Source organism: Triticum urartu, chromosome 2 (assembly GCF_003073215.2).
Source record: "Triticum urartu cultivar G1812 chromosome 2, Tu2.1, whole genome shotgun sequence".
In the NCBI taxonomy this organism is placed as follows: Eukaryota; Viridiplantae; Streptophyta; class Magnoliopsida; order Poales; family Poaceae; genus Triticum; species Triticum urartu.
This window is the reverse complement of record NC_053023.1, coordinates 673,093,929-673,121,040: the sequence shown is the minus strand read 5'-3', so window position 1 is coordinate 673,121,040 and position 27,112 is coordinate 673,093,929. Positions and strand designations below refer to the sequence as shown.

General features: G+C 41.9%; 1 protein-coding gene across 7 annotated transcripts; it reads right to left on the bottom strand.

Annotated features, from left to right (window-relative positions):
- Positions 1-6: 6 nt before the first annotated feature.
- On the bottom strand, positions 7-25,968 carry LOC125539637. 7 transcript variants are annotated; one of them, XR_007296922.1, is made up of 6 exons: positions 25,356-25,966; positions 23,829-23,995; positions 23,507-23,721; positions 20,419-20,595; positions 2,461-2,493; positions 7-2,373 (listed from the first exon to the last, which is right to left on the bottom strand). XR_007296922.1 is itself a non-coding variant. In XM_048703135.1 (4 exons), the coding sequence occupies exons 1-4, from the start codon at positions 25,600-25,602 to the stop codon at positions 20,592-20,594; spliced, it is 594 nt and encodes a 197-aa protein (XP_048559092.1). In that variant the 5' UTR covers positions 25,603-25,966; the 3' UTR covers positions 13,550-20,591. The 7 variants fall into 7 exon arrangements, 1 of the variants encoding a protein (XP_048559092.1); XR_007296921.1 differs by having other exon boundaries at positions 7-2,493; XR_007296923.1 differs by lacking the exon at positions 2,461-2,493.
- Positions 25,969-27,112: the final 1,144 nt, after the last annotated feature.

Below are 27,112 nucleotides of genomic sequence, written 5' to 3'. Positions count from 1 at the left end.
AGCAGCCAGAACTAGGGCATCCACAACCGTACACTTCATGTCTGTCTAAGGCGGGGTAGATGCCTTGCCATCCTGGGGCGCCTTGACGCTTAGGCGACGACTAGGCGACGCTTAGGCGACGCCTTAAAAGCATAGACCTCATGATCGAGGTAGTACCCTACTCCTGCTTTGTTTTGGATTGATGTGGCAGCACCTCGTGCGAGGGGGTTACAAGTGGAGGATAATGAATGCTACCGAGGTCTGGGCAATGGAACAGATGCCTCGGACTACCCCTAGCCTCGCCTTATAAAGGGGATGAGAGCTAGGGTTGATAGGGATCCTAACCGACCTCATTGTGAGAGCTTCTTGGCTTGCACGCCAAGGATAAATTTTATCTCCAAGCCTGGACCCTTGGACCGATCGCTGGGTAAGGCTGCCGCTAGGCCTCTTGGGCCCTGAAGCCAGCCAAGTCTCGAGCTTCCCGGCAGACGGGCCACCCTCGGTATATTGTACCGTCGGTAGCGCCCGAGCTTGTCTGGAGTTGTGGAGTCTTGCTGCCTTGAGAACGAAATCCAGGCAGGCTCTTTCTTAGTGATGGACACAGTCTAGCTCCCGGTAGCCCGACCTCAAAATCTACGTATCACGCGGCCTCCAGCGACGCATCTCTATGGCTTCGTAGCTCTTGATTTTGTGGTGCCGCGATCTAGCGGTTTTGCATCTTTCACCTTCATGGCTTCGCGGTATGCGTCTTTGCAATGTTGCGGCTTCACGGCTACACGGCCTCCGGCGTCGCGTCTTCACAGCTTCATGGCTGTGCGGCCTCCAGTGTCAAGTCTTCTTCAAATCATTTATTGCTAGCCGTAGGAACCTAGGCGTCGTTGCCGCTCGCTTTGTCACATCCAGTCATCACTGTCGTAAAGATAGGGAGATAGCCAATCGGTTCCGCTTTGACCGCTGCATCATGATGATAATGCCTGGATCTCCGCGCCCACATCGTGCGTAGTGGGAAACCGCAAAGGAAATGGGGCAGTTGTCGACCTGCCAAAGCCGTTGCCTGGGTTTCCCGATGGGATATAAAGAGGGGGGGGAGAGGCATTTCCCCACTTCCTCTTTTCCTCTCGTAGATTCCGCTACTGCTTCTCCCTCCCCCGTCGGAACCGCCATCGTCGCAAGCTCTTGCTCCTCAAGCCCTCCCTTTCTTTCCTTCTCCACCCAAGCAAGCCGCTGATGGTGTGAGTCAAGGGAGACCGCGGTCGAGGTCGTGGCTGGAGCGTTCCCAAGGCCACCACCGCTGACAAGTGGAAGGACAACGCTTCCGCCAACGAGAAGGCGGGCGAGACCACGGACAAGTGGTTCTTCTCCACTGCGTTGGTTCAAGACGACTTTCTGCTGCCTTGGGAGGTACTTCAATGGATGACGGCGGGGACCGAGGCCATCCTGGCGCCGGTCGGCACAAGCAAGTGTTGCACTAGCAGTTCTCTTGTCGAGGTTTGGCTTTCCCTCTGCACAGCTTTGTGTGCGGGCTTCTGTTCTCCTACGGGTGTCAGTTGCATCATTTGACACCCAACGCCATTCTCCAATCGCCAACTTCATCACCCTTTGCGAATGCTTCCTCGGGACAAACCCAAACTTCGAGTTATTTTGATACTACTTCCTGGTGAAGGTCTAGAAGAATGGCGATGATATCCGCGACCTTGAAGGCGCCAAACCTCCAGCTCCAGCTTGAATCGAACTACTTCAAGATTGCTTTGGCGAAGTCAGTCTGCAACTGGCATAAGGGTTCTATGCTTTGGGGCTCGCGGGAGATCTGCCGCCTTTCATCAATGAACCACCCAAGCATCTGAGAGATCTTGGAAGCCGATGAAGAAGACATCTAGCAATGCTCGGGGGCTGATCAAGGCGGTGGAGAGCCTGATCGACCACGGGCTGACCGGGGAGCAAGTCTTGGAGATGTATCTCGAGCGGCGAGTCCAGCCACTTGGGCTCACCCGATGTATCTTTACATGGGGCCTCAAAATCCAACTCAGGCAACGGCACGAGAGCTCAGCAACGACAAGCTGCAAGCCCGCATCGTCACCCTAAAAGATCTAGGGTCAAACAAAATTCTGCTCACTGTCGCAATGGAGCCTTTTAGCGCTGCCAACCCTCAAGTGACGTAAGTGTTCTCGAGCACGGGGCCGTGTGGCCTTAAGATTCATAGTGGCTTTTCTTTTCTTCATCCTGCCTTGACTTGTTGATGTTTGCAGTAGTTTGCGGCTTTCGCTGCCTTCCTATCCATACCTTTGCTGCTTGGGAAAGCTCTGAGCCCAGCGATGGTAGCACTACTTGAGCTGGAGCCAGTGAAGGTGATTGCGGCTCGCCGCACTCCTACCAAGGGGAAGACCGCCACACCGCCTGAAGAGGAGGAAAATGACGATGGCGGCAACAAGGAGGACAATGAATTTTTAGAAGGTGAAGAATATGATGATGCCCTTGAAGAACCTGATCTCTATGCATATCGGAGAGTACCCAACCCTACATATGCAAGGGATACATACAAGGTGAAAGCTGAGAACAAATTAAATAAAGATTAGTTCATTCAAAATAGATTAACAAATAAGTTGCTCCCGCCAAGCCGTATTTAGAACCACCAATAATCCAAGTAAGAATCATAAGGGACTAAATTATACTATGCAAACAAGAAGTAATCAAAAGGGATTATTATCCAAATAATCAAACTCCAGTTCAACACCAAAACATCATCCAAGAAGATCTGACCAAATAAAAAAACTGTTGAACCATAACAAATCAAATTAGCCATTAACAAAAATAAAACCACTCCAGCCAATGATTCATCTCTACGGAACTACTACCCTCAGTTTCCGTGGCATCCAAAGATGACATACATACCAAAATGAGATCATCAAAGTCAAACTAGGCATTAACAAAAACAAAACCTCTCCAACCATTGATTCATCTCTACGTGACTACTACCCTCCGTTTCTGTGGCATCCAAAGAAAACATAACCCTTATAATTCCAATTTTCAAAGAACACCAACAAATCCAAATCAGAATTCATGACAAAGTTAAACCCCGAAGACAAAGAAATGAAATAGGATAACTATAATCCTAACTCATCATGAAGACGCTCCCGTTAAGATGTATAATCCAAATTTCTAGGCAAAAGGACACAAATGCAAACCAGAATTGTTGAAAACGTAGATGAAGAAGAAATTAAATAGAAGGAGAGATCATACAAATGAAGATTGATAAACAGATAAGTTGCTAATGCTTAAACATATGTGATAATCCTAGTTTCTAGAGAACCTCAAATAATCCAAGTGAGAATCATCAAGGACTAAAATTTGATAAAAAACGAAGTATTCAAGAAGGGATTAACATCCAAACAGTTCAACTAAATAAGACGCAAACAAGAAATCTTTTTGCAAATTTTGGGTTTTGCAACATAAACACAAAGACAAAAGAAACGATAAAAAGAAAACAACAAAGAAAAGAAAAAAAGAACCAAAAGAAAACAAAAGAACAACGAAAGAGAAATATTTTTGGATTTTCGAAAACATAAAAGGCAAAGATGAACTCAAAGAAACACAACAGAAATATTTTCGTAACTTTCGGTTTTTTCTCAAAGAAGGCAAACAAGAACGCAGAGAGAAGCAAATATAAAATATATTCAAAGTTTCAACAAAGAGGCAATCAAATAAACTTTTCAAAGAAAAAGAGCGAGAATTTTGTTTTATTTTCTCAAATAAATTCAAAAGAACATAAGGACAAAGAAATCTTTGGGGGTTTCCTTTAAAAGCAAACAAAAAACAAAAAAATAGGAAAGAAAAATAATCAAAAAGAACACTTCAAACACTTAACGCTCAATAAGAAACAAACGAGAAATCTTTTTGGAATATTTGGGTTTTGCAATTTAAACACAAAGACCAAAAAAACGACAAAAAGAAAACAAAGAAAAGCCAAAAGGAACCAAAAGAAAACAAAAGAACAACGGAAGAGAAATATTTTTGGATTTTCAGAAACATAAAAAGCAAAGAAAACTTGAAAGAAACAAAATAGAAATATTTTTTGGAATTTTGGTTTTTCCTCAAAGAAGGCAAACGAACTTAAAGAGAAGCGAAGATAAAATATTTTCAAAGTTTCAACAAAGAGGCAATCAAATAAACTTCCAAAGAAAAGCAAAATGAATGAGGAAATATTTTTGTTGTTTTCTCGAAGAACTTCAAAAGAACAAAAGGACAAAGAAATATTTGGGGGTTTATTTTTAAAGCAAACAACAAACAAACAAAAGAAAAAATAGGAATAAAAAAATCAAAAAGAACACTTCAAACACTTGAGACTCAATAAGACGCAAACGAGAAATCTTTTGGAATTTTTGGGTTTTGCAACTTAAACACATAGACGAAAGAAACGACAAAAAGAAAAGAGCAAAGAAAAGCCAAAAAGAACAACCAAAAGAACACCAGAACATAAATATTTTTTGGATTTTTGGAAACATAAAAGGCAAAAAAGAACTTAAAGAAACATAACAGAAATATTTTTGGAATTTTTGTTTTTTCTCGAATAAGACAAACAAGAGTGTACAAAGAAGCAAAGATAAAAGATTTTCAAAGTTTCAACAAAGAGGCAATCAAATAAACTTTCAAACAAAAAGCAAAACGAACGAGGAAATATATTTTTTTGTTTTCTCAAAGAACTTCGAAAGAACAAAAGGACAAAGAAATCTTTTGGGGTTACTTTTAAAAGCAAACAAACAAACATCCAAACGAAAAAATAGGAAGAGAAAAACAAAAAGAACACCTCAAACAGTTGACACTCAATAAGAGCAAATGAGAAATCTTTTGGATTTTTTGGGTTTTGCAACTTAAAAACAAAGACAAAAGAAACGATGAAAAGAAAACAACAAAGAAAAGCCAAAAAGAACGACCAAAAGAAAACAAGAAAAACAAACAAACAATGAAAGAGAAATGTTTTTGGATTCTGGAAACATAAAAGGCAAAGAAGAACTTAAAGAAACACAACAAAAATATTTTTGGAACTTTTGTTTTTTCTTAAAGAAGGCAAACAAGAACGTAAAGACAAGCAAAGGTAAAACATATTCAAAGTTTCAACAAAGTGGCAATCAAATACACTTCCAGAGAAAAAGCAAAACGAACAAGGAAATATTTTTGTTGTTTTCTCAGCATCAAAAGAACAAAAGCACAAAGAAATATTTTGGGGTTTCTTGAAAACAACAAACAAACATACAAAAGAAGAAATAGGAAGAAAAAAGAACAAAAAGAACACTTTAAACACTCAAGACTCAATAAGACGCAAACAAGAAATCTTTTTGCAATTTTTGGGTTTTGGAACTCAAACACAAAGACAAAAGAAAGAACAAAAAGAAACAGGACGAAAAGCCAAAAAGAACAATCAAAAGAAAACGAAGGAAAACAAAAGAAAAATGGAAGAGAAATATTTTTGGATTTCTTTAAATATAAAAGGTAAAGAACTACACACAAAAAATTGAATTTTTTTGTTTTCTCAAAGAAGGCAAACAATAAAACGAAGACAAGCAAAGATAAAAGATTTCCAAAGTTTCAACAAAGAGGCAATCAGATAAACTTCCAAAGAAAAAGCAAAAAGAACGAAGAAATATTTTTGTTGTTTTCTCAAAGAACTTCAAAAGAAAAAAAAGGAGAAAGAAATGTTTTGTGGTTTATTGTAAAAGCAAACAAATAAATAAAAGAAACAATAAGAAGGAAAAACACCATAAAGAACACAAAAGAAAGAGATCAAAAACCAAATGAAACCAAACAAGAAGAACGAGAAATACTTTTGGGTTTCCGATCTTTAACAGAACACCTACTTCCTACTTCTAGTTTCATTGCCCGGTACGTCTTTGTCAACTTCTTCAGTTGAGACCCTAACTACACCGGAGGTTAGGCGACTTCAGCATCTACTTGCGGCTTCTTTTGGTTCAACATCAACAGGTTTTGCTACTAATTTTTCTTGTACCGAGTGACCACTTTTTACAGAACCAGGTACATCTCCATGGATCCTTGGTACTGGACGTATTTTCATATAACTTATGATTCTTCCAGTTTGTCAACCATTCGACCTCCAGATTCTCATGTTCATGTTCTGATTAGAATCCTCACACGAATGCTCTACTTGGTGTTGGCCTTCAACCTTGTAATTCCCAGGTCCTTTGGGAGCTTATCTGGCTTAACCTTCCCTTTGTTGCCACCACCGCCAGTCTCTCCGCCTCGGTTACTTCGTTTACCGACTCTTTTGGCATCATCGTCTTGGTCACTTGTGTGGCTCTAGTCTCCCATCCTTAGTTCGACGTGGTCTTCTTGGATCTGTCTCTAGCGGTGTGTCTTTAGGCTGTCGGTTCGTCGGCTTAGCAAACAGGTTAAGTTACATTATCCTCATAGCGAGATTGTGTCTCATCGTCCTTTCGATCTTGTTCACTTTGATGTTTGGGGTCCAGATCCCTTTGCCTCGAAAGGAGGACATCGCTACTATATTATCTTTATAGATGATTTCTCTAGACACACATGGATATATTTTATGCTTTTCTTCTAGTGAGGTCTTATCTATCAGTAAGAAGTTTGCCGCCATGCTTCATACCCAATTTTCCACTCCTATCTATGCCTTCCATGCAGATTTTGCTTGCGAGTTTATCAATCATTTGTTGTGCGGATTCCTTGTTGAGCAAGGCACACTTTCTTAGTTCTCTTGTCGTGGTCCTGATGCTTAGAATTATTTGCTAAGCATCGTCACCTTCTTGAGGCAGCTTGTGCATTGAAGATCAACGCATGTCTTCCATCTCACTTTTAGGTTGAGGTTGTTTCTAAATCCACCTACCTCATCAACAGTCAGCCTTCCTTGCTTTGCAGGGCGATATTTCTCTTGAGTGTCTTTTTGGTCATTCTCGTGGCTACTCAGTTGCTTCGTTTGTTTTGTTGCGTCTAATACGTTCTTCTTGCCCCTCAAAATGACTGCTTAGTATATTGAATGTTTCTTCTTAGGTTACTGATGAGCACAAGGGCTATCAGTGTTGGGATCGTATCGATCGGCGGATAAGCATTCCTCCGGGTGCAACTTTTGATGAGCCTCGTCCTTCCTATCCACGTCGATTCTCTCCTTCAGCCTCTCTCATTGAGGATATTTCTTTCCTAGCTTTTGCCGATACACCTATCACTCATATATTGCCCTTGTCCATCCATTCCAATGTGTCTTCCTATACGACTATTGTAGACCCCACATCATCGTCACCAGCTTCCCCACCTCGTTCGTCCCCTAAGCCTTCCCCGGTGATTCATCCTCATCCTCTTCTTTACTACACTAGTCGTCCACATCTTGTGGATTCTTCTGATGTGTCATCTTTCAATGAGCTATCTCCCCTAAGCCTTCCCCGGTGATTCATCGTCACCTGCAGCTTCCCCACCTCGTTCGTCCCCTAAGCCTTCCCCGGTGATTCATCCTCATCCTCTTCTTTACTACACTAGTCGTCCACATCTTGTGGATTCTTCTGATGTGTCATCTTTCAATGAGCTATCTCCCCTAAGCCTTCCCCGATGATTCATCGTCACCTGCAGCTTCCCCACCTCGTTCGTCCCCTAAGCCTTCCCCGGTGATTCATCCTCATCCTCTTCTTTACTACACTAGTCGTCCACATCTTGTGGATTCTTCTGATGTGTCATCTTTCAATGAGTTATCTCCCCTAAGCCTTCCCCGGTGATTCATCCTCATCCTCTTCTTTACTACACTAGTCGTCCACATCTTGTGGATTCTTCTGATGTGTCATCTTTCAATGAGCTATCTCCCCTAAGCCTTCCCCGGTGATTCATCCTCATCCTCTTCTTTACTACACTAGTCGTCCACATCTTGTGGATTCTTCTGATGTGTCATCTTTCAATGAGCTATCTCCCTCGACTACTATGTCTCCTTCTATTGACAACGCACCTCCTCCAGCTCAACCTACTTATGGCTTCTGCGCTCGCCCGCTTCCGCTAATTGATCGCTATGGGTATTCTAGCGTTGCTCTTCTCAATACGACTTACCATGATGCCATGTTCATCCCAAACATCGACATGTGATGGCTGAGGAGATTGCTGCTCTTGAACGCACCGACACGTGGGATCTCATTTCACTTGTATCTTGTAGGTAGGTCTACAAGATTTAGACTAATGGTTCTCTTGCGTTAGAAAGCTCGTCTTGTGACCTGTGGCTTTCAACATGAACATGGCTATGACTATGATGAGACATTTGCTCATATGGCACACATGACCACTCTTCGCACACTTCTCCTGTGATATTTGTTCGCCACTGGTCCGTCTCTCAGCTTGATGTCAAGAATGTCTTTCTTAATGGTGAGTTGCATGAGAAGGTATACATGTAGCCACCACCTAGATTTTTTTCTTGATGGCACGATTTGGCGTCTTTGTTGCTCTCTCTATGCCTTTAGCCCCTCGTGTCCGGTTTGAGTGTTTTGTCTCAGCGATAACTGCGACCAGTTTTTGCCAAATGCTTATGATCTGCACTTTATACCATCTTTCAACTCAGGGTCAAACTTTGCTTCTATATGTCGATGACATGATCATCACTGCCAACAACTCTGAGTGCATTGCCTTTTTGAAGGTTCATCTTAGTGAATAGTTTTTATGTCTAATATTGGTCCTCTTTGTTACTTCCTTGGAATTGAGGTTTATTCTACCTCTGATGGCTTCTTTATTTCCTAAGAGAAGTACATTCAGTATCTTCTTGCTCATGCTGCTTAGTGATAAAGTCACTATTGACACTGCCATGGAGCTCAACGTCCACCTTTGTTTGATCTGACACGCTATCGTCATCTTGTTGGGAGTCTTGTATTTAGATGTCACTCGTCCAGACATTTCATATCACGTTCTCATTCTAAGTCAGCTTGTCTTTGCTCCCACTTTAATCCACTTTGAGTCACCCCCTCCCCCGGTTCTACAATATCTTTGTGGAACTACCTCACCGTCTCCTTATTCCTATGCACAAGTTTGCTCGTCCCGTTGTACTTACTGTGTTTTCTTGATGGTTTTCTCATTGCCCAAAAGACAAAGAAACAGACTGCGCTATTCCCTTTGAGTGCAAAGGCTAAGTTGCAAGCTATACCTCTGTTGACAACAGAGGTGACTTGGTTACGATGGTTGCTTGAGGATTTTGATGTTTTTGTCACTAGACCTACTCCTCCTTTGTCAAACAGTACAAATGCTATCAATATTGCGTGCTATCCTGAAAAGCATGAACTCACCAACCATAATCGTGTTGATGTGTCCTATCACTCACGTATTGCCCTCTTCCATTCCCATGTGTCTTCTTGTACTACTGTTGTAGACCCCACATCATCGTCACCCGCGGCTTCCCCACCTCGTTCATTCCCTAAGACTTCCCCGCCCAATCCTCTTCTTTATTGCACTAGTCATCCGCATGTTGTGGATTCTTCTAATGTGTCATCTTTCGATGAGCCATCTCCCTCGACTATTATATCTTCTTTTGTTAGCAATGCACCACCTCTAGCTCATCCTACTTATGGCTTCTGCGCTCGCCCGCTTCCGCATATTGATCGCTATGGGTATTCTAGTGCTGCTCTTCACAATACGACATACCGTGACGCCATGTTCATCCCGAACGGCGACATGCGATGGCAGAGGAGATTGCTGCTCTTGAACACACCGGCATGTGGGGTCTCATTTCCCTTCCTCCCTATGCTCATCCCATCACTTGTATATTCATCACGTTAACTTGCCAGACCGATTAAATGGTCGGTTAGACCGACTAATCTGTTGTCAGGCTGATTAATCATTGTTGGCATGTTAATTTGTGGGCAAACAAAGCCCAATTGTTTGGCCCATAAACCCTCCCGCTCCTAAATAGCTAGGGTTTAGCCCTCCTGTCACCCCTCTTGCTCCTTTCATCCCCTCCCGACCTAGATGGCGGCCGACCAAGTCCTCGTCGGCGTGCTGCCACTTTCCCTCCTCCCATGTGTGTCGCCGCTTCCTCTTCTCCCTCTACGCACCGCTACTTCCCCTCCTTCGTGACATAACACCTACTGCAACCGACCCGTTCAGATGCCCTTCACGAAGGCCGTCACCTTCCCTCTGTCTGTCGTCATCGTGTGGCCACCATCTCTTAGAGTTGCGACACGGGCAGAATTTAGCAAAAAATGTTGTATAAATGTTTGTTGATGACTTTTGATGCCCACATGGATGATTGTTGTTGTATACATGTTTGTGGTCTATTGAGAAAAGAAAACGGTGCCATTTGCCTCCTATTTGCAATGTAGATTTTCCCTCCATACAAAATTTGCTTCTATTGAGTTGAAAAATCCACTAATTAGTGGTTGACCGGTTAATCCGGTTAATACGCCGATTCAACGATTAATCACTACTCCCAAGTTGAGTGAGCAGTTACCAGATAGCGATTTCCTCAACATTCTTACCCCGCAAGATGTGTGCACGACGCTACCTGTCACCGAGGCCAAGGGCCACCAAAGGGAACATGGGATGCAACTTCAAGTCCGTGGCACAGAACCTGCAACCAGGGGAAGGACGCCAAACCGGATCGACGAGGAACAGAGATTGCACGACTTCGACACCTACTTCTTTTAATTTTTACTCATAGCCTTGTGCTTCTTCGTCAACCTCTTCAGTTGACCTCCTCACTACACTCGAGATTACGCGACTTCAATGTTTACTAGCTGCTTCTTTTGGTTCTCTATCGATAGGTTTTGCAGGTTTACTACTGGACAATTTGTACAAAAGAGAAGACAAGGGAAATATTTTTGGTCTTTTCATTAGTTCAACAATAAAGCAGATAAGAGCCAGTCAGAAATATTTTTGGTTCACAATACTTAAGACTCAATAAGACGCAAACAAGAAATATTTTTGGAATTTGTAAGTTTTGCAACATAAATAAACGCAAAGACGAAACAAACAACAAAAAGAAAACAACAGAGAAAAGCCAAAAACAACAGCCAAAAAAACAAACGAAAATAAAAGAACAACGAAAGAGAAATATTTTTGGATTTTCTAAATCACAAAAGGCAAAGAACTCAGAGAAACATAACAAAAATAATTTGAAATTTTTGTTTCTTCTCAAATAAGGCAAACAAGAATGCAAAGAGAAGCAAAGATAAAAGATTTCCAAAGTTTCAACAAAGAGGAAATCAAATAAACATCCAAAAGAAAAGCAAAAAAGAACCAAGAAATATTTTATTATTTTCTCAAACAACTTCAAAAGAACAAAACTACAAAAGGAGAAAGAAATCTTTTTGGGTTTCTTTTAAAAGCAAAGAACAAAAAACAAAAGAAGCAATAGGAAGCAAAAAAACACTACAGACACTTAAGACTCAAAAGAGAAATCTTTGTGGAATTTTTGGGTTTTGCAACTTTTTTTTGAACGTGTGCAACTTCAACACAAAGACGAAATAGCAAAAAGAAAACATCAAAAAATATGCCAAGAAGAACAATCAAAAGAAAGCAAAAGATCAACGAAAGAAAATATTTTAATTATGGATTTTCTGACAAATAAAAGGGAAAGAACAACTAAGAGAAACACAGAGAAATGATTTTGGAATTTTGGCTTTTCTCAAAGAAGGCAAAGAGAAGCAGAGATAAAAGATTTTCAAAGTTTTAACAAAGAGGTAATCAAATAAACATCCAAAGAAAAAAATGAGGAAATATTTTTGTGGTTTTCTCAAATAACATCAGAAGAATAAAAAGATAAAGAAATCTTTTTGGGTTTCTTTTAATAGCAAACAACAAAGAAACAAAAGAAAAAATAGGAAGCAAAAAAACATTTCAAACAATTAAGACTCCATATGACGCAAACAAGAATCTTTCTGGAATGTTTGGGTTTTACAACTTAAACACAAAGACGAAAGAAACGACAAAAAGAAAAAAAGAAAGAAAAGAGAAAAAGAATAACCAAAAGAAAACAAAGGAAACAATTAGGACTCAATAAGACGCAAACGAGAAATCTTTTGGGATGTTTGGTTTTGCAACTTAAACACAAAGACGAAAGAAACGACAAAAAGAAAACAACGGAGAAAATCCAAAAAGAACAACCAGAAGAAAACAATGGAAAACAGAAGAACAAAGAAAAAGAAATATATTTGGATTTTCTAAAACATAGAAGGCAAAAAAGAACTCAAAAAACACTTCAAAAATATTTTTGGATTTTTTTTCTTTTCTCAAAGAAGGCAAACATGCAAAAAGAAGATTTTCGAAGTTTTAAAGACAAAATCAAATAAACTTCCAAAGGAAAAGCAAAAAGAACGAAAGGAAAAAATAAATCTTTTTGGGTTTCTTTCAAAAGCAAACAACACACAAACAATAGGGGGTAAAAAAACACAACAAACACTTGGCACTCAATAAGATGCAAACGAAAAATCTTTTTGGAAATTTTGGGTTTTGCAAGTTAAACACAAAGATGAAAGAAACAATAAAGAAAAGTCAAAAAGAACAACCAATAGAAAACAAAAGAACGACGAAAGAGAAATATTTTTGAATTTTCTGAAACATAAATGCAAAGAACCCAGAGAAACACAACAAAAATAATTTAGAATATTTGGTTTTTATCAAAGGCAAAAAAGAACGCAAAGGTAGAAGATTTCCAAAGTTTGAACAAAGAGGCAATCAAATAAACTTCCAAAGAAAAAGCAAAGAGAATGAAGAAATATTTTTATTGTTTTCTGAAAGAACTTAAAAATACCAAAAGAACTAAAGGAGGGTTTCTTTTAAAAGCAAACAACAAACAAACAGAAAAAATAGGGAGCAAAAAAAAAGGAACACAAAAGAAAACAATCAAAAACCAAATTAAACTAAACAAAGAAGAAAGAGAAATACTTCTGGGTGTTTGATCTTTTAACATAACACCTACTTGCTACTTCTAGTTTCATCGCACAATACTTCTTCGGCAACCTCTTCAGTTGAGACAGTGACTACACTGGAGATTAGGCGACTTCCATGTCTACTAGCTGATTCTTTGGGTTCTCCATCAACAAGTTTTGCCATTGATTTTTCTAGTACTGAGTGACCACTTTTACACAATCAAGTACATCTCTATGAATCCTTGATACTGGACGTATTTTCAAAAAGTTTATGATTCTTTGAGTTTGTCAGCTATTCGACCTTCAAATTCTCATGTTCATGTTCTTACTACTGATGGAACTTCCCTCCAAGTCGGCAGTCGAGGCACTCTTACTACTTCGTCTTTTCATGTTAATCCTTGGCCCATGCAACTCATTTTAGGTGGTCAGATTGTCGACTTTGGTTGTACAGTCATTCTTTAGTTTAACTCTTGTTCTGATTAGTAACCTCAGATGGATGCTTTACTTGGTGTTGGCCATCGTCGTTGTAACTCCCAGGTCCTCTGGGAGCTTGATTGGTCCCTTTGCAACCAATGTCGACAGTCTCTCTGCCTTGGTTACTTCGTTTATTGTCTCTTTGTGGCACCATCGCCTGTGTCACTTGTGTGGTTCTTGTTTCTCATCCTTAGTTCGAAGTGGTCTTTTCATGTTAATTCTTTTGCTCATATTCCTTGGCCCGTTCAGCTCATTTTAGGTGGTCAGATTGTCGACTTTGGTTGTACAACCATTCTTTAGTTTAACTCTTGTTCTGATTACGATCCTCAGATGGATGCTTTACTTGTGTTGGCCATCATCGTTGTAACTCCCACATCCTCTGGGAGCTTGACTGGTCGCTTTGCTGCCACCATCGACAGTCTCTTCGCCTTGGTTACTTCGTTTACTGTCTCTTTGTGGCATCATCATCTTTTTCACTTGTGTGGTTCTTGTTTCTCATCCTTAGTTCAAAGTGGTCTTCTTGGACCTATCTCTAGCGGTGTCTTTAGACTATTAGGTTTGTCGGCTTGGCAAACAGGTTCAATTACTAGTGAGATTGTGTCTCGTCCTTTCTGTCTTATTCATTTTGATGTTTGGGGTCCAACTCCCTTTGCCTCAAAAAGAGGCCATCACCACTATATTATCTTTATAGATGTTTTCTCTCAACACACATGGATATATTGTATGATTTTCTTGTAGTGAGGTCTTATCTATCAGTAAGAAGTTCGCCCCCATGCTTCATACCGGGTTTTCCACTCCCAATTGTGTCTTCCATGAAGATTTTGCTTGTGAGTTCATCTATCATTTGTTGTGCGGATTCCTTGCTGAGCAGGGCACACTTTCTCAGTTCTCATGTTGTGGCCCTGATGCTCAGAATGGTTTGCTAAGTGTAAGAATCATCAACTTCTTGAGGCGGCTTATGCATCGAAGATCAACACCTCTCTTTCACCTCACTTTTGGGTTGAAGTTGTTTCTACTTCCACCTACCCCGTCAAAGTCAGCCTTCCTTGCTTTGCAAGGTGACATTCCTATCGAGTGTTTGTTTGTCGTTCTCATGGCTACTGAGCGCTTCATTTGTTTTGTTGTGTTTACTACGTTCTTCTCCCCCCCTGAACGCGCCAAACTGACTGCTTAGTCTATGGAATGTGTCTTCTTAGGTTACGCTGATGAGCACAAGGGCTATCAATGTTGGGATCCTATCAATCGGTGAATGCGCATTCCTCAGGGTGTGACTTTTGACGAGTCTCGTCCTTTCTATCCACGTACATCCTCTCCTTCGGCCTCTCCCATTGAGGATATTTCTTTCGTAACGCTTTCCGATACACCTATCACTCATGTTTTGCCCTCCTACATCCATTCCAATGTGTCTCCCTATACTACTATTGTAGACCCCACATCATCGTCACCTGTGGCTTCCCGACCTCATTCGTCCCCTAAGACTTCCCCGGTGATTCCCCCGCATCCTCTTCTTTACTACACTAGTCGTCCGCATCTTGTGGATTCTTCTGATGCATCATCTTTCGATGAGCAATCTCCCCCCATTACCATGTCTCCTATTGGAAACGCACTGCCTCAAGCTCAACCTAGCTTCTGCGCTTGCCCGCTTCCACCTATTGATCACTATGGGTGTTCTGGCGCTGCTCTTCTCAATACCACTTACTGTGACACGATGTTCACCCAAACGGCGACATGCGATGGCAGAGGAGATTGCTGCTCTTGAACGCACTGACACATGGGATCTCATTTCCCTTCCTCCTCATGCTCAACCCATCACTTGTATATTGTACATTGGTCTACAAGATTTAGACTATGATGGTTCCCTTGCCTTACAAAGCTCGTCTTGTGACTTGTGGCTTTCAATAGGAACATGGCTATGACTACGATAAGACATTTTCTCATATGGCCCACATGACCACTCCCCGCACACTTCTCGTTGTGATATTTGCTCGCCACTGTCTGTCTCTTAGCTTGATGTCAAGAATGTCTTTTTTAATGGTGAGTTGCATGAGAAGGTCTACATGTAGCCACCACATAGATATTTTTCCCTGATGGCATGATCTGCCATATTTGTCACTCTCTCTATACCTTTAGCCCTCATGCACGGTTTGAGGTTTTTTGTCTCAACGATGACTGCGACTAGTTTCTGCAAACGCTCATGATCCTGCACTTTATATCCATCTTTAAGCTCATGGTCGAGCTTTGCTCCTATATGTCGATGACATGATCATCACTACCAACAACTTTGAGTGCATTGCCTTTTTGAAGGCTCGTCTTATGAATAGATTTAATGTCTGATCTTGGTCCCTTTCACTACTTGGAACTGAGGTTTCTTCTACCTCTAATGGCTTCTTTATTTCCCAAGAGAAGTACATTCAGGATCTTCTTGCTCATGCTGCTCTTAGTGATAAGGTCATTGCTGAATCTTGGTCCTCTTCGCTACTTCCTTGAGATTGTTCCTTATTTCCTAAGAGAAGTATATCCAGAATCTTCTTGCTCGTGCCGCTCTTACTGATGAGCGCACTGTTGAGACTCACTCCTACGGAGTCAACGTCCACCTTTCTGCCCACCTTTGCTCCCTGCCAGTCTGGATGGGCATTCTTTGCCTTGCTGCGGGTTGCTATGAGTACTGTCTCAATCCCACATCCCATGTTCCCTTTGTGTGCGACACCATAACCGCACGCTCGAGCACCACCAATGGTGAGCAGGAGCTCGGACAGTCGACGCGTACCTGGATTATACACGAGACAAGCCGAGGACAGGCGCTACCTAAAGTCGAGGCCAAGGGCGCAGTAGGAGAACTTGGGGTGCTTAATCAAGTGCGTGACCCACAACCCGCAAACAGGAAAAAGAGCGCCAAGCCAGATCGGTGGGGTACGAAGAGTGCACAAGCACGTGGATGCTGGATCAAGTCCCTCTGCTGCCACCGCCACCAGTATCTGCCTTTGTTGCCTTGTCTACCAGTTATTTTCAGGATTGGCATCATCCCCTTGGGTCACTTGTGATCTCTCATCCTTAGTTCGACGTGGTCTTCTTGGATCTGTCTCCGATGATATCCCTAGTCCCACGGTCTAGTTACCTTATACTCGTAGCGAGACAGTGCCTCAGCGTCCTTCCGACCTTGTTCAACATGATCTCAAGGGTCCATCTGCCTTTGCCTCTGGTAGTAGCTTCTCTTGACACACCTGGATATACTTTATTTCTTCTTGTAGTGAGGTCTTATAAGCTTTTTGCTGCCATGGTTCACACTCAGTTCTCTACGCCTATTCATGTGTTCTATGATGGCTCTAGTGGAATCCTTTCTGAGCAGACTTTGGTTCTCTTATCCTGGTGCTCATGCTTAGAATGGCGTGGTTGAGCGCAAGCATCGTCACCTTCTTGAGACGACTCGTCCGTTGATGGTCACCGCCTCTCTTCCGCCGCACTTTTGGGTCAAGTCCGTCTCCACTTCCATCTATCTCATCAACCTTTAGCAATCCACTGCTCTGCAGGGTGACGCTCCTTTCGAGCGTCTATTTGATCGTTTATTCGACGCTTCAATTGTTTGGTTGTGTTTTCTATGTCCTTGCCCCTCGTGAACGCACCAAACTAACTTGTCAGTCTGTTGAGTGTGTCTTCTTAGGATACAACGATGAGCATAAGGGATATTGTTGTTGGGATCATGTTGGTCATCGGATGCCTATTTCTCGGGATATGACTTTTGTTGAGTCCATCTTCTTCGGCCTTTTAAGTGGAGTATATCTCTTTCCACAGTTTTCCCGACACTCTTCTCTGATTATTGTAGAACCAACGCCATCATCTCCTATGATTTCCTCACCTCACGTATCACATGATTCTACACCTTCATCACTGCTGGCTTCCTTATCTCCATCACCTAAGTTTATCCCGATGATTCCAGCTCGTATTCTTCCATCTTTTCCTAACTTCTACATAGGACATCTACATGTTGTGGATGCGTCTACCGATGTGCCATCTTCCCCGTTTCAGCCTACTTATGGCTTCCGTCCTCGTCCGCTTTGGCATGTTGACCGCCAATGTCTTCCAAGCGTTGGCGATGCTGTTCTTGAGCCAACTTCTTGCTGTGATGTTGTTCATACCAAATGGCACCTTGTGATGGCAGAGGAGACTGCTGCTCTTGAGCGCATCGGCACGTGGGATATTGTTTATGTTCCTCCTCGTGTTCATCCCATCACTTTGTGGGTCTACAAGGTTAGGACTCACTCTGATGGTTCTCTTGGGCGTTACAAAGCTCGTGTTGTGGGTCATGGCTTTCAGCACGAGCATGGTCCTGATTACGATGAGACTTTCTTTGACCACTGTTCGCACACTTATTATGGCCTCTGTTCGCCACTAATCTGTGTCTAGGCTTGAATGTTAAGAATGCATTTCTTAATGGTGAGTTGCGTGAGGAGGTTTACATACAGCCACCACTGGGTATTCTACTCCTTACGACATGATTTGTCGTCTTCATCGCTCACTATGGCTCTAAGCAAGCCCCTCACACCTGGTTTGAGCGTTTTGCCTCTATGGTGGTTGTTGCTGGTTTTCATCGAGTGCTCATGATCCAACGTTGTTTGTCCTCCTTTCTGCTCCTGGTAGGACTCTTCTTCTATATATTGATGACATGATCATCACTGACGCAGACCATGAGTATATTTGCCTTTGTTAAGGCATGTCTTAGTATGCAGTTTCTTATGTCTTATCTTGGCCCTCTCTGCTACTTTCTTGGGATTAAGGTCCCTTCCTGCTCAAAAGTAATAATTTAGGATCTTCTGACTCGCGCTGCTCTTACTAATGAGCGCATGTTGAGACTCCCATGGAGCTCAATGTTCACCTCCCTGGTAGTGATGTTGACCTACTGTCTGATCTGGCGCTTCATCGACATTTTGTTACAAGCCTTGTTTATCTGCCTGGCACTTGCCCGAAAGAAACAGACTACAGTGCAGTGCCCCCCCGTTCGAGTGCACCTCCTCCCGCGGCGTCATCGCTCCACTTTCCTACTATATGCTCCGCGGCATTGTCGTCATGGCTAGGATGGTGGCAAAATCGCTAGCGCCAATGCCTCTCGCACGATGTTGCTAGAGCCTTCATCCTCTCAAGTGGCATGAAACTCCCATGGAGCTCAACATCCACCTTTGTTTGATCTGACGCGCTATCATCATCTTGTTGGGAGTCTTGTCTATTTAGATGTCACTCGTCTAGACATTTCATACCACGTTCTCATTCTAAGTCACTTCGTTTTTGCTCCCACTTTCTTATGTCTTATCTTGGCCCTCTCTGCTACTTTCTTGGGATTGAGGTCCCTTCTTGCTCAAAAGTAATAATTTAGGATCTTCTTACTCGCGCTGCTCTTACTAATGAGCGCATGTTGAGACTCCCATGGAGCTTAATGTTCACCTCCCTGCTAGTGATGTTGACCTACTCTCTGATATGGCGCTTTATCGACATTTTGTTGCAAGCCTTGTTTATCTGCCTGGCACTTGCCCGAAAGATGAAATAGACTGCAGTGCAGTGCCCCCCGTTCGAGTGCACCTCCTCCCGCGGCATTGTCGCTCCACTTTCCTACTATATGCTGTGCGGCATTGTCGTCGTGGCTAGGATGGTGGCAAACTCGCTAGCGCCGATGCCTCTCGCACGATGTTGCTAGAGCCTTCATCCTCTCAAGTGGCATGAAACTCCCATGGAGCTCAACATCCACCTTTGTTTGATCTGACGCGCTATCATCATCTTGTTGGGAGTCTTGTCTATTTAGATGTGATATCAGTATTGTGCATGACTCCGTGCAACATAGCTCACCAAGCATATTGGTGTCGATGCTTCCTTCGTATGCTCCAATGTGCAGGATCAAATAATTCCTCTATCTCTTCAAACTCAGTGTTGTTGATCCACCATTAGCTAGGGAAGGATTTTATTCTCTAAGTACTCCCTCCATTAACCATTATAAGATGTTCTAACTTTTTCTGAATCAAGTGTATATAGACACGTTTTAGAGTGTTTTGTTCACTCATTCCTGTACGTAGTTCATATTAAAATATCCAAAACATTTCGTATTAGTGAACAAAGGGAGTATATGTTTATACTTAAAAGAAGGAATTCGCCCTCGCCCTTTATGGTCATCCAGCCGGGCATAGCTCCCCCCTGTGGCCTCCGCCCCGAACATACCTCCCCCTAAACATGCTCGAGTGCACTCTTGCTCCTTTTCTAGACCATACACCATACTCTAGATTCTCTCGGCCAAGATCCTTATTTAGTAGCAACTAGTCGTCAACCCGTGCCTTCGCACGGGCTAGCCTATTTTAGGTATATGTATATAGGATGAACACCTGGTAACATTTTTTTGGATGCAATGTTTTTTCGAAATTTGAATTCGGAACTAATAATAATACAATTATGAACGACCGCAACTAATAACATGCATAAAACCAATGCATGTTGGTTATTTATGATATGAATGATCTATTTTCAATAGATTCCTAATCGGATAATTTACATATATGTAGGTTTACCAATTGTCTCACACTAATAATTTTTTGTCTTTTATTATTTGGACGGCTTGATACAGGTGTACTCACATATTAATGAAAGGAAACATATTACACGCCAAAATGATAATGGTCTCTTTCTTTGTAAGTTTACTTATTGAGTTTCCCCCAGCCATGTCTTAATCACTGAAAACAAATATGTAACATACCTTGCTTTTAAATGATAAATGTATTTCTATTCTGATAAATGTATCTTTCCTTTTGTTAGTACTGCGAGTCAAATCTTGGGTGTTTCCTAACCTAAGTGCCTCCTTTCAGCTCGAATACTGATCTGAAATATAACTGCTGGGAGCTTATAATGCAAGACATGTTCTACTCAAAATCAATTAATCGTCTGAACTGATTTATTCAAGAAACCAACTAACAAACAGAAGGATCAGATGGATAATGATAACGTCTTTAAATAGGAGTTCAGCACACCAAATGTACAAAAAAACTATACATAACTATGAGGCATGCTTGTAGAACCTGATTCCCAGTTTCATCCATAAACTGTAACAAACTTAATATTATGTATTTAATCTGAGGAGCTAGCATACCTGCTGTAAGTGTCCACCAGTTCGACAGACGTGGATGATGCCATCGTCACTATTCGCCAGACAAAACAGGATTGCTGTTGCTGTTGGGGAACAAACTGTTGCTTGTCTCCGGCTGCTAGATGTGCTTGCTGCCTCTTCTACGTCCCAATAAATTTGACTTGCTCGTGCAGTACTCACCTGCCGGAAGGAAGCAGGATGGAAGTCAGAAAGGGAGGGATAAATAAAGGAGGAAGTGGTTTTATTGGCCTAGGGCGCTGGCTTGAAGTTGATGTGCGCGACAGAAACTTGCAGAGAAAATGATCTGCATAAATGATCCTCTAGAAAAATACTGCACACAACAGTGCTATTGTTACTTCATAAATATAGAATAATCATATAGACTCATTTTGCAGCCATGAAAATTTGCATATAGGCTATAGCATCTTGTAAGGGGAAAAAGCTGCACGGACAACAATAGCTACTATTAATGAGAGTGTATATCATGTCATGTACTCTATCCTAAATTCAATACTGTTAGAGTTGCTCCGAACCATTATATACTATTAACTTCTATATAGAAATTGATCCTTTTTCAACTATAAATCTCCACAGTGATATCATGAAAAGAAATAACCATTGCATAGGTATTCTTAAAAATATTATCTCAAACATGGCAATCAGGTCCAAGTTCTAGCAGTTAGATGGAGGAGGGATGATTCCCCCGCAAAAAAAAAGATGGAGGAGGGGTGATTGGAACTGGGTAGATGGTTACTCTATTGTGCTATATGGTGTAACGAATGCACCTGTATGTCTATTCGGTTTTCATCAAGTCGTTGATAAAAAAAGTCAGGTTGTTGCCGGCACATGCATGGTGAATGATGCAACATATCTTCCATTGGCATTAATACATCATAGTTAAGCTTCCTTCAATCTTGGTCTTGCAGGCCCTGCTGGCGTATCCCCTTGCAGCACAGTCCTACGCATTGATCAACCGGTATGATACATCTCCAAGACAGCGACCTTCCTCTTCCTGCCATCCTCCTTTGTGATTCAATTCAAATCAGATTTTGTCTACGGACAGGAACGGTTTGATGTGAGGCGACTGGTGGCTGATGATGCCATGTTATGCGGAAAGGACTCATCAAAGGTGAGTTCAATTAGGAGAAGAAGATGAGGAGAGACGGATGCAGCAGGCATCGGTTTTAGGAAGAACAGAAAATATGGCGGTTTCAGTGAAATTGGGATTTACAAATGGCAGCCGCGCAGGAGTAATACATTGGTTTAGGGAAGGACATCGTAGCTGCAACTTTTTTGGCAAGCAATGAAGAGCATGAATACTTGCTTAATTTTCTTTTCAGATACTTAGCTTAGCGGCGATTTGAGTTGGAGAAAATGTCGAGAAAGAAATCTGGCAAGTGGGCGGGAGAGAAGAGAGGAGGCTGATCTAACATGCGACGGTAGTGGAGCCTGCGGGAACCCATGAGATATGCAAGGTTCAGCAATCTATGGAGAGGAAGAAGGCCTGCGTCAGGGAAGATGACAGCAGATGAGATTGTAACCATCGATGGAGCCATGTTTTTAGCATTGGATTGAAACTATGTTGGACTGTAGATTGTATACCCGTGGGACTCTGTTGGATTGAAACTATGTTGGACTGCAGATTGTATACCTGTGGGACTCTGACCACAGTCTATTATTTAATCTGAATCAATGATTTAAAATCCAAAGGAAAGAGATAGAGTTTGCTTGAATTAGAGTAGCAAGAGAAACGTGGAAAAGAAGTGGAATCACGTCTCATGTGATTCTATTTTTATAACCAACGCTAACGATTGTGGGCCTCAAAGTGTTTTTTTCTTCACAATTAAGCAAAATATTCACAGGGGATTATATCGGTCGATCTACACCGTAATAACTCGGTCCCACCAGATTAACGGCTCCTAATTACTGATTAACGTGGTAATTTTTTGGGAGTCTGTAATTAGTATAGGTATAGATAGATAGATAGATAGATAGATAGATAGATAGATAGATAGATAGATAGATAGATACGGGACAAAAACATTGCACATTATTGTTGCTTCCCTGGGTCAGATGAGTGGTCGGCACCTCCTTCCGCAATGCCGTCACCCACCATCCCGTTCTACCCTCCGTTGTGGCATTGTCGTTGCAACAAGGATGGTGGCAACCTCGCTTGCGCCGATGTCTCTCGCGTGACATCGTCAAAGCCTTCATCCTCTCAAGTGGCATGAATGGCCCAAGGGGACACTGCCGCCATGGCTGCTGGCATTCCCTTCCTTGGGAGCGAGACTAAGGGAAATATGGGAAATAAAACGATTACTAGCGTATTAGGGGAATGAGGCCCAAACAAAACCACTGAGATGAGTTAGGCCCACTACCAAAATGGTAGCTGTATTCTTCAACGAAGTGGGGACACACTTTTGATGGAAACAAGACCGGATATAGTCATACTCTATCAATCTCAAGACCGAGTGGTAGCTGTATTCTTCAACGAAGTGGGGACACACTTTTGATGGAAACAAGACCGAGTGGGATATAGTCATACTCTATCAATCTCAAATAATAATCTGCTTTTTTCTTGGCAAACTTTAACCCCTACTTTCAAATAATAATTTGACCCAAACACTAAACTAGCATTGACCATAAACTTTTATACATCACACCATATTTTCATAATCTACCAAGGCATATGAAAAAAAAGGGATAAATCTACACACGTAATTTACATGTAACCATTATAATTATATCGTTTTAGAAATGCTATAGGTAGGTTTGGCTAGATGTCTAGGCCCGTGTCTACACTCTATAACATCGTATGTTTGTAAAAGAAACATTACAAATATTCAAGTCCATATAGCAGATAGTCTCCTACAAAGAAACATGCTTTTCTCTTTTGGAATAAATAACCATAACCCTTTTTTTGCGGGGGAAATAACCGTAAACTTAACAGCCAACTGAACAGCAACACAACTAAGGAAAAGAAAATATAATCACAATATATACATAGAATAAGAATGTGTGAAATAGATAACCATGTCGTAAACATCACTTGTGGACAAATTTAGGGTGGTTGATAGAACAGAATCATTACCTTTGAAGCAGAATTGGGATTTGGTCATTCCAGAGTTCCAATAATTCTGTAGAATGAATCAAAACTGTCACATAACTGAGTGTAACTGGTTGGGTGGTGAGCTGATAGAGGCGGGGTCGCGACTGCATCGATTGGAGCCTCGGACTGTCGATTTGGACAAACCGATTTAAATGCAACAGCAGCAGCTCGCACAATGCTAGGGAAATTTTCACTATCTGCAATATCAATAGAAGCATTAATGCTAAGGAATTAGAAGCAGGTTGCACTGAACAAACCTCATCCAAATTTGTGTTTTTTACTGGAAGCAAGTTGCTGAGCTTACATAGTGCTTAAGTTTCACCTCCTAATGGACTGTTCGCACCTTTCTTTGCAACCAGCAATACAAGTGGAGCGACAACGTGCAAACTGATGCCGCCATGGTGCCGAAGGCCCAAGCCATCACTTTTATGTGCAAAATAAATCCTTCTGGAATATGCTCCATTTTGTTGCCTGCCGCAATAGCAAGAAAACTTCTGTTGTCACTTTCCACCAGCGCTTGCCAATTACATAAAGAAATACTCCCTCTGTTCACAAATATAAGATGTTTTGGATATTTCAACATGGACAACATACGGACTGAAATGAATGAACAAACACACTAAAATGCATCTATATACATCTGAATCAGAAAAAAAGGTAGAACATCTTATATATGTGAACCGAGGGAGTAACATTCTACTAGCACATGCAAATTGCATACAGAAATAACATTCACCAAATTCAATTAGTTACAAGATCACAAAAGAGTGGATAGCTAGTTAATAAATCAAGCTATTCCGATTATTCAGTGCCAGTATTTTAGGTACTAATTAGCTAGCTGTGTTTTTGTTTTTTTCTCCATGATAGAATACACTATCATTTTCCAATCAAGTCGAGGACCTATGGCATAACAGAAGAAACCTCCAAAGATTAGTCAGACCAAGAAGAGCTGATCAACTTCTCAGGAGGGCAACATTCATCATAAGTGCTGGAACAACTGGTGTGTTTTCCCACTATCTTGCCACAAACCGTTCAGGAACAGATAGTTGGCCACCATATGAGAATCTACTGATAACACATGTCACTAACTATACCCACCGTATGAGAATCTACTTGAAACCTAACAATTTACCTTCTTCTGACATCACCACCTAAATAGACGAATCAAGTGACATGGTGCAAGCTGAGCCTGTCCATAATGATCTTCAGCCATTCTTTGAACTTCACATTCTACACATTGTTGTATTTCTCAACGTGCTAAGTTCATAATCTAAAGAAATAATCCATTTCTGGCATTCATCTAATGAGAAGTAGAACTCTTGCTGATTTGCTTTTTCCATTGGCTACCAACTATAAAAAAATTCTAACTCGTCATTAGCAATGCTTGATGGTGGTAATCTGTCATCATCATCTTTAAAATAGCACTACAGCAAATTAGCAGCAGCAGGTTGTATCTTGAATCTCGTCAATGAACCCGCTCCGAAAAATGTAGGAAACTTTGCCATGATTTATGTAGATTGATAGTCCTTTCAAATCACAACTTCCGTATATGTTTCCCTAAAGAAAATGAGTGTGTGCTGTGTGAACTGAGTGCACATTATGATTCTTTGCCTGATGCTAGAAAAAATCTATGTTTTGTAACAGGACAGCTGATCAAATATGCTTTAGTCACAAAATTTATATCTTCCTTGTGAGTTCCAGCGGGGCAAATTAGCAGCAGTAGCAGAGTAGTGGCAGCAGCAGAGCATCACGCGGCAAACAAAGGGAAGCAGGAGCATCACACGGCAAACAGCTGGGAAGCAACAACATAAGGCTGTAGGAGGGTGTCTACCTTGTCCGTGGCGGCGGGCGAGGCAAGCGTTCCGCGGGAGCGAGAGAGCATCCTCCGCCGCGAGCACATGCTCTGTTCGTTTACGTCGTCGCGACCGGCAGGCGGAACCAGCGGCAGGAGTCGCCATGCGCACCGGCGTGAGGAGATCTGGGTGAAGACGCCCTCGGTAGCACGACGACGGGGAATTCAGGAGGAGCATGACTGGATCCGCCGCCACCCACCGCCTCGGGCTCGCCTCCTCGTGCATCGCTGTGGCCGTCGTCCAGCTACCTCAGGCTCAGCGTGCTCGCGGCGCAACAGCCTCCGTCGGCAGCTTGGACCTGAGGTCGGATGCCGAGACTCCAGGCGCCCGCCGCGCCGCCGCCTCCCCCTCATCCTCTCCAACTCCCGAACCCGACGATGCTCAGCCGCCGTCGAGCTCGTACTCGCGAGTCGCCGCCGCCTGACTGCTCTCTCAATCTACAGACACATGTGGGTACTCGTACTCGCGAGTCTCCAACTCCCGAAGCCGACGATGCTCAGCCGCCGTCGAGCTCGTACTCGCGAGCCGCCGCCACCTGACGAATCCCTTGCTCTGCTCGAGCGGACAAATAGGGTTTTCCTACTAGGCGAACAGACCGCATATGGGCCAGCCCAAATAGCTAGGAAACGTATTTTTTTTTTCACGGTTCTTTCTGGTTTCTTCCTTTTTTGTTAATCCTCCATGACTGGTTTTCCTTTCGTTTCCTTTTTCTTTTTTATTTTACTACTACCTCCGTCTAGATGAATAAGTCTTTCACGTAGTTCTACGTCATTGATTTGAGGAAGTAAATATGTATTATATGTCATGAAAAGTATATCACTAGATTTCTACACGGATGTAGTTTCTAAGTATATATTTTTTTCACATATAATACATATTTAGATAGTTAAATCGTTGACCTAAAACTACGCGAAAGACTTATTCACCGAGCCGGCGGTAGTAGGAAAACTGCCGTGCGTTGCAACAGGGAAAACCACATACCCATGCCTTGTGTTTTGATATTGACTACCGGGATCAATATCGTCTGGAGACAAATTATTTTATATTTACTTTACTAGATGTGATATATGTTTTCGATGTGTGTGTGTCATAATCTGTGTATACTAGATCACTGATGGCGCGCGTTGCCGCGCCCGTCTATTTTTGCTCTTAGTTGTTAGGGATTAATGCGTGTTGCAACTTCAAAAAGTATCGTGCTTTCTCGTAGATTGTGCTTGACTCCATTTTTTGGAATTAATGGTCTGTAATCGAAGAGAGGAATTCGGTTAATCTGCAATAGTGGCATACAACCAAAGAAAGAAATTTGGTTGATCTGCAAGAAAGTGACATGTTGAGCCCCTTTTAGGCCTAATAGACTTGTTGGTTCAAGTTGTGAAATCAAACATATGGGATTTGAATTAAGATGGTTGATCGATACAAGTTTCATGATTGATCATGACTCTTTTGGCTCTAAAAAAACTCTCTCACAAATACTCGCTTCATGACATCTAAAAATATAAATATTTAGGAAAGACATTAGGAATATTTCATAAACTAAGAATAAAAATAAGCCATACAAATATTTTAGAAATTTTGAACAACTTTTATTATTTAAACAATGACAATGCATTTCAGACATTGTTGCCAGCCTGCAATAAAATTCTACTGTACATTGCAGCATAATAGACAAAGATTCTCCAAGGGATTACACCCGGGCACTAAACATCTGGTCAATACAGGAAAATTGTTACAGAAT